At 57.5% G+C, this 8,504-nt stretch overlaps 1 protein-coding gene across 1 annotated transcript; it reads right to left on the bottom strand.

Moving 5' to 3' along the window:
- Nucleotides 1-216: 216 nt before the first annotated feature.
- On the bottom strand, nt 217-809 carry LOC113566231 (neurofilament heavy polypeptide-like; the record flags this gene model as incomplete). Its single annotated transcript, XM_026990988.1, has 1 exon — nt 217-809. A coding segment is annotated over exon 1 (593 nt), but the record flags the coding sequence as incomplete, so codon positions are not given.
- Between the last annotated feature and the right edge of the window lie 7,695 nt (nt 810-8,504).

Raw genomic sequence — 8,504 nt, forward strand, 5'->3', positions numbered from 1 at the left:
TCCGTCCGCAGACGCGCCCTCTCCTTTTGCTCCGCTGCGTGCAACTTGCTAATGCACCTCCATTGGTGCGCGACGTCTCGTTTGTGGCGCTCCGCCTCCGCTTCTCGCGCCTCCTTCTCGGCCTCCTGCGCGGCCTTGAGCCTCTTCGCCAGCGCCAGGGCGTCCTCCCACACCCGCCGTTGCCTCTGCTCCTCCGCTGCCGCGGCCAGTGCGAACCGCCGGTGCCATTCCGCGAGGCGTCGTGCCTCAGCGGCCGCGTCGTCTTCCGGGGCGTCAGCCGGCGTTGCCTGTGGCTCCTTGACCGCGGTTTCGATCGGCGTTGGCTGCCGCTCCTCGACCTGTGGGTCTGTCGGTTGCCGACCCCGTTGCCGCGCCGCCGACCTCCCCCTTGTGCGCGCCGACGACGCCTCTTCCCTGGGCGTACGCGTCGACTGGGTGGACGCCCGCTTCGAGACCCTCTCCCTGGGCTCCTCCTTCGTGCGCCCCCTCTGTCCTCTCTCAGGCCGCTCCTCGCGCTTGCTGGTCCGGGACTCCTCGCGGTTGACGGTGTGGGGCTCCTCGCGCTTGCTGACGCGAGGCCCCTTGCGCCTACTGGCCCGGTGCTCTTCGCGCTCCTCGGCGCGGGGCTCCTCGCGCTTGCTGGCGCTGGGCTCCTTGCGTCTGCTGTTCCGGGGCTCCTCTCGTCGGTTGGTCGGGGGCTCCTCGCGCTTCGCCTCGTGTGCGCGTTTCCTCCGAGGTGCCGGCTCCCAGCTCACCAACTCCAGATCGCTTCCCTCATCGGTGTACCCCGTCGATACCACCGGGGACATCGTCGGTCCCGTGGATCCCGCGGGCGACACCAGCGGTGAGGCCAATAGCTGGAGCTCCGGGGACCTACTCCTGCTTGCCCTTTGCACGTCTCCTATGGCTGGATACCCGCGGCGAATCCATTTTCGCTGCTCCGTCAGGTATCTTATCAAATGATGCTGCATTTTATACTCTTTCCTTTTTTTTTTTCCTCGCACGTGGTCCACTTTGAAAAGACCTGATCGCGCGCTGCCCCCTCCTTTATAAGGGCTCGTGCCGGTGCTCACCGTTCCCTGTAACGGTGCCTTACATGGGTCCGTGGGACGGCACTCTCTTGCTTTCCAGCTGGCTCTCTCGCTCGCTCCCGTTTTGAAAGTTATCCGCGCCTCTCGCCGCGTTAACCCTAGGGTGCCCCCTGGTTTTGTAAGCCTTCCTTCGGTTCCCACTTCTTCCTCCCTTTTTTTTTTTTTCCTTTTTTTTTATATATATTTTCTTCTTATTTGGCCCTTTTTTACTTCCAGGTCTGGCGACGCGTTGTTTGGCTTTGCCTTGGATCTGGTAAGCTTCCCGAGTTCTTGGGTTCCTCATCTCACCTTGCCTTTTCTTTCAGCCCGTCCTTGGTTCCGATCCAGGGTGCTGACCGATCTTCCAGCCCAGGATCAACAGGTCCTCCAACCTGTCGCCCGTGCTGCCCACATCGGCCCGCCCCCCGTGGCCAGCTCCGCCCGTCTCTGGATCGGCTTAGACGCGGATGTCCCCCCGTGCAGCGCCTCGGACCCAGGGATCATCCGATTCCCCAGCCGGTAGAACGCGCACGGGCGGCATCCGCTTTTGTCCCGCCATCCCCGACGTTAGCAGCTGGCTTCGATGTCCTGGACCAGGACCCGGACTTCTGCTCATCACGGAACCCCTTCTCGGGTGCCCCCTCGTCCGTCGGCATACCCCGCAACGCGCCCCCCCCCTGGGCTAGTGGTAACCCGGATATCTTCTATCCTTTTTGCCTTTGCTCCGCTCCTACTGGCTGACGAGCTAATCCTCCTTCTTTTTTTTTTTTATAGGTCCAGCTTCTTTGGTCGGCCGGCCGCTGCTTTCAGCTTAGTTTTACTGAACCTTAGTTGTAAGAGTATTCTGTATGGCCTTGTCCTGCGTGGCATCTAGTTGGGCCGCCCGCTCCTCCCTTGTGAGCGATTCCTGTCCTGCGTGACACGCGGGGTTCTTAGTTTTACCGAGCCTTAGTTGTAAGAGTATCCTGTACGACCTTGTCCTGCGTGGCATCCAGTGGGGACCCTCCTCTCCGCCCCTGCCGCTAGTTTCTGTCTTTCGAGCTCGTCCCTCCCTTTCCGTATGCCTTGCTAGTTGCCCCTCCTTGTGCGTCGTCTATGCTCCGGTTCCAGGGCTTGTTTCAGGGGTTCCTTCCCCGGGTTGTGGCTTCAGATCCCCTATATGGGCGGTCCGCGTCCGTTTCTCGCCGTCCTTCTTCAATTTACAAATGACCGGGGACACGAAATCCACTATGGTGTAGGGACCGTCGTATTTCGGGGCCAGTTTTGCCGCAAACCCTTCGGCCGCGTTGGATAGATGGTGTTGCTTGGCCCATACCTTGTCTCCAATCGTGGGTTTCCACGCTCTCCTCCTCAGGTTATAATACCTCGCCTGGTCCTGCGCCGCTCTTTCGAGATTCCGCCTCACCAGTTGAAATACCTCTCTCAACTTGGCAGCGTTCTCGTCCGGATTGAGCGTGCCCTGTCCTGTGCCCAGCGCTTCGTCATCGTACAGAGCCTTCGGTAGCCTCGGCTCTCTCCCTTGTACCACAAAAGCCGGCGCGTACCCGGTGGATTCGGACACCCCTGAATTTACGGCTAGCATTATCTCTGGCCATTTCTCATCCCAGTTCCTCTGGTTCCCTTCGGTGAACTGAGCTATCATAGTTTTCACCGTCCGGTTAGTTCGCTCTGTCGGGTTCTCCTGCGGTGTGTACGGGGCCGTGAACTGATGCCGTACGCCCATCTGCTCCAAAAACCTCTTAAACACTCTACTGGTGAACTGGACGCCATTATCGGTGATCACCACCTTCGGCACGCCAAACCGGGACACGATGCGCTCTCGGAACGCTTTCGTTAGTGCTTCCGCCGTGGCCTTTCTCATGGGGACCAACTCGGTCCATTTCGAGAACCGATCCACCATCACCAACAACATGGCATTCCCATGCTTTGACCTGGGCAGCGGGCCCACAAAGTCGGCGCACACCGTTGCCCACGGCTCCTCTGGCACTCGTGTCAGCATTTTCCCGGCCGCCTGCAGTTGACTTGGTTTGTAGCGTAGGCAGATTTCACACCTCCTCACGTATGTCCTCACATCTCGATGCATCCCCGGCCAGTAGTACCGGGCTGATACCCTGGCCATCGTCCTTCTACCGCCCGAGTGCCCCGCCTCCGGCGAGTCGTGATTCTCTCTTATGACTCTCTCTCTTAGACCCTTTGGGACGCATAACTTCCATGATGCTATTTCCTCTTCTCCCGCTCGGTGGGGGATGTGCCGGTATACCCGGCCTGCTTCCTCGACGTAATCCGGATATTTCCTTGGTTCTGTCCTCATCCTCTCTTTAACCTTTTTAATCCATCCGCACTCCGCCTCCGGTTCGTGTCCCTTTTCTGCATCCTCCTCGGTGGTTCTCAGGCATCGCTCCGCCAATGGCTGTCGGGACAGTGCGTCCGCCACTACGTTCAGCTGCCCTTTCCTGTATGCCACTTCGAAGTCGTATTGTTGTAGCTCCAGCGCCCACCTGGCGATCCTCCCTGTTGGGCTCTCGATGCTGTTCAACCACTTCAACGCCATGTGGTCTGTGACCACCTTGAAATGGTATCCCTCCAGATAGGGTTTTAGCTTTCTTATGGCCCATACAATGGCCAGACACTCCTTTTCGGTCGCCGAATAGTTCTTTTCCGCGCTATTCAGGGTCCTACTGGCGTATGAGATGACCCTTTCGCCCTTCTCCGTCTCTTGCGTCAGGATCGCACCCAGTCCGTAGTCGCTGGCGTCCGTCTGGAGCACGAATTTCTTTGAGAAATCTGGGCATGCCAACACTGGGTCTGCTGTCAGCCGACTTTTTACGTCCTCGAACGCTTGTTGCTGCTCCGTTGACCATTCCCACTTGGCCTTCTTCTTCAGCAAGGTGCTGAGGGGCTGCACCAACGTGGCGAATCCCTTTACGAACCGCCTGTACCAGGAGGCCACGCCCAAGTATTGTCGTAGCTCCTTGACACTTGCTGGCGGCTGCAACTCCTTAATGGCCGCCACTTTCTCGGGATCGGTGCAGATTCCGTCTCCCGTTACCAAATGCCCCAAGTATCGTAGCTCTTTCCTAAAAAATTGACACTTGTCCACATTCAGACGCAAGTTTGCGTTCTTTAACCGCCGAAAAACTTCTTCGAGGTTGCGCTTGTGCTCCTCCTCGGTACGGCCGATAACAATGATGTCGTCTTGGTACGCAAATGCGTGTGGCATCATCTCGGGGCCTATCACCTGATCCAATGCCCTCTGGAACGTAGCCGAGGCTGAGTGGAGTCCGAATGGCATCACCTTCCACTGGAACAGCCCTTTGCCGGGCACCGTGAACGCGGTGAATTTCCTACTGCCTACCTCCAGTGGTATCTGCCAATATCCGTCCTTCAAGTCTAAGCTACTAATGAACCGTGCCTCCCTGAGTTGGTCCAAAATATAGTCTATTCTTGGCATGGGATATGCATCCTTGATGGACTTCGCGTTTATCTGCCTGAAGTCCACGCATAATCTCCACTTTCCCGTCTTCTTTTTGACCATCACGATAGGTGAACTGTACGGAATCTTCGATGGCTCATTGCACCCTCTCGCCAGCAGTTCGTCAACCTGTTGGTTGATTTCGGCTTGCATCTTGGGATTTTTGGGATAGTACCGCTGCTTGACCGGCTGGGCATCACTCATCGTGATCGTGTGTGTAGCTATGTTCGACACTCCCTTCAGTTCTCGGAACTCTTCCAACTCCTTAGCCAGGAAGTCTTCCACCGAACCCTCCTCCGCTCGCGTTCCGTCGGATGCGGGCCCGACAGACCCTTCCGTGTTCGCTACCACCGCCACTGACAACTTCTCCTCCAACCGCCCCTGGCGGTGGCCTCTCGCAGGGATCACAACCCTGTGTCCCGCACAGGTCACCTCTGCTCCGACCGCGGTGAGGAAATCCCATCCCAGGACCAGCTCATCTATTACTCCGGGCATCACGAGAAACGGGATTGTAACGATCTTGTCCCCGAAGGCCAACTCCACCTCGATCTGGGCGTTGATTTCCCGGCTGCGTCCGTCAGCCAGCCGCACCAGCTTCCTCGTTTCTTTCGGCTGCCTCTCTTCCCCCAGTCTACTCGCCGCCTCGCAGCTGATAAAACTGCTTGTCGCCCCGGTATCGACCGTTGCTTTCCAATTGCTGCCGGCGATCCTCACCACCGCCGACAGCTGGACATCCTCCTCCGTGAGTTCTCCTACGAGCTTTGGGGGGCTTCGTCTTGCGACCCTGGCACGGCCCTCCGCGGCTTGGGTCGCGGGGCGTTTCCCGCTTTCGGGCAGCACTGCCATGTCGGGGCCCCTACCTTGCCGCACCTCCAGCAGAATGTTATGGGCCGGCCATTGCATCACTCCCGCATCGTCGACACGCCTGGGCTGGGTTTTTCACGAACCCCGCCTCTATGTTCGTGTTCGTTTGGTCGTCCCGCCGCGTTGGGACCGGCCTTTTTTCCCCTGTCGAATCAGGGCTGGCTGCCGCTTCGCCCTGGCAGCGGCGACATATCTCCGTCACTGTCGGACGGGCGAACGGATTATTCGCTTTTGCTTTGGTCGCCGGACATTCTCGTTGGAACTCCAGCCGATCCCTCTCAAGAGCCTCAAACTCGTCGGCCAGCGTCATCATGTGGTCCAGGTCTCTGCACCTATGTGGCCGGATGAACACCCTCAAATCTGGCATGCTGTTGTCTCTGATGAGCTCCAACTGCTCTTCGGGCGTGCATTTTAGCGGCCGCATGAGGGTCTGCATCTCCACCATGTAGTCCTTGAATGGCTCTCCCCATCTTTGCTTCCTCAACCTCACCTCCTGGAGTAATTTTTCAAAATACCCCCTCGGCAGGAAGTATGCTTGGAAGCTACGCGCAAATGCGTTCCATGTCTGCCACTGCCTGTTGTTGGCTACGAACCACATGAGCGCCCGACCCTTTAGCAGCTCAGGCATGGCTCGCGGAATTAAATTCAACTCCAATCCGTACATGTCGGCTGACCACTCGATCTGTTCCAGGAACTCGAGTGGTTTTGCCGTTCCGTCGAACCGAAACGACCACTCCCTGACCTGCTTGGCGACGTGGGCAAAACTCGAACTGGACGGTCTCGTGGTTTGTTCTTCGAGTCCCCGTCGATGATCCTCCCCTGCTCTCCCTTCTTCTTCCCTCTGTGGGTTTCTCGCACTCCCTTGCTCCGACGGTGCTGGCCGGGTGGGCCTCTCCCCACTCTCTGCCCGCGGTCGGCTAGGCGACCGGCTTTTCACCGGGACCGCCAGGCTCGCGATGAGCTCCTCTTGGGTCTCGGACGGCCGTCTCCACAGCGTTACTTGTTCCGCACTCGCCGGCAGCGTCAGGCGCTCGTATGGGTCCGCCCCGTCCTCCATCTGGGTCGCGGTCGCGGCTCCTCCCGCCTTCATCTCCCAGGCCTCGAGCGCGTCCGCATACTCCGGTTCCTCTCCGTGCTTCTCAATCCACTCCTTGAAGATTCGGCGCATCTCGGTCAGCGTACCTTCCAATCGAAGGCCGCACGCCCGCGCGCACTGGACCAAGTCCTCTTTCCTCAATGAGTGAACCCATCGTCGGCTCCTCATTTTTATGTTCTCTCGATACCAAACTCAGTACCGCCCTTCCCAAGTGCACTTTGTCTTTTACTTGTCGCAAGGCCCCACGTTGGGCGCCAGTTGTAACGAACCGTTCTTCTCCGTCTGATGCAGCTGGGCTGGCTCAGCGGTCGGTAGGCTCGCTGCAACAATATTTATATGTTGCCCCGACGACAAGTAAGAATGCACGGGTTGGATCTTGTACTGGTATGTTAAAAATGCTTTATTGGTATCTTAAGTCTATCTTACGCTACGCGGATTCCGGCGCTGGTTCTCCTTCCGACTATCCTCTGTGGTCCGATGAGCGCGTTGCTCCCTGGGCCCCCCACGGCGTCGCCAAGCGTGGCACCGCCGGCTCTACTGACTGGGGCTAGCGATTCTTGGCACGGGGCCCAAATCCACCTCTCAGTCAGGCGCCTGACGCGTTCGCTCTCACTCGACTCACTTGGCTTTTCGGCCCGAGGGTGCCTCACTCCTGAAAGGATGTGTTTCACGCGGGGCGCCGTTGGTTCAAGGGATTTGAGTCTCTGGCTCTTGGCTGCACGCCTCTTAATCTTCACACAACGCGTTTGCTGGCTACTGTTCTTTTCCCTTTGCTTGGTTTCACTTTTTGTGGCTCACTATTCACTGCACTCGTGTTGGCTCCGTCTGTGGACTCTCCTCCTTTCTGGTCGCGGCCCTCCTCTTATAGGCTCGCTTCCGCGTCGGCGCCGCCGATGCCGCCTGGCGCTAACGGCACTTCCCGCCATGCGGTGCCCGTACTTTTCCATCGGCGTTCCTTCATTCCCTTGTCGCTTTCCAACGGGACCTGGCTGGTGGCGTGATCTCATGACCATATTTGGTCATGCGCTGGACCACTGCCGGCCCGATCCCGTCATCCCGCAGCTCGCTCTCCAACGGGACCTGGCTGGTGGCGTGATCTCATGACCATATTTGGACATGCGCTGGACCACTGCCGGCCCGATCCCGTCATCCCTGCTCTCTCCCCAGGGTTCCTCCCCTCTCATCTTTGGACCCCGGGGGCGCTCTCCTCGGGAATTCGCCGCCTCCGGATATCCCCGGATAACGGTCGTTAGCGCTTAACCCTATAGTGCCCCCTATGTGTGGGAATACCTTTCCTCACACCCCAAAAAAGTAGAACCTCCGCAACTATATGGCACCTGCACTTATATATAACCCTTCCCTATCCAGTACTGGCATGTATACTGAACCACCGCACCTATATAGCCCCCACGCTCCAGGAAATGTGGCAGGATCGCACATCTTGGGAACTAGCACCAATATAGCAATATAGCCCCAAAAAAGTGGAACCTCCGCAACTATATGGCTTCTGCACTTATATAGAACCCTTCCCTATCAAGCACTGGCATGTATACTGAACCACCGCACCTATATAGCACCCACGCTCCAGGAAATGTGGCAGGATCGCATATTTTGGGCATGAGCACCAATATGGCAATATAGCCCCAAAAAAGTAGAACCTCCGCAACTATATGGCACCTGCACTTATATATAACCCTTCCCTATCCAGCACTGGCATGTATACTGAACCACCGCACCTATATAGCATCCACGCTCCAGGAAATGTGGCAGGATCGCATATTTTGGGCATAAGCACCAATATGGCAATATAGCCCTAAAAAAGTGTAACCTCCGAAATTATATGACACCTGCACTTATATAGAACCCTTCCCTATCCAGCACTGGCATGTATACTGAACCACCGCACCTATATAGCACCCACGCTCCAGGAAATGTGGCAGGATCGCATATTTTGGGCATGAGCACCAATATGGCAATATAGCCCCAAAAAAGTAGAACCTCC

This window comes from Drosophila persimilis, unplaced genomic scaffold, assembly GCF_003286085.1.
Source record: "Drosophila persimilis strain 14011-0111.01,24,50 unplaced genomic scaffold, DperRS2 tig00000652-arrow-arrow-pilon, whole genome shotgun sequence".
NCBI lineage: Eukaryota > Metazoa > Arthropoda > Insecta > Diptera > Drosophilidae > Drosophila > Drosophila persimilis.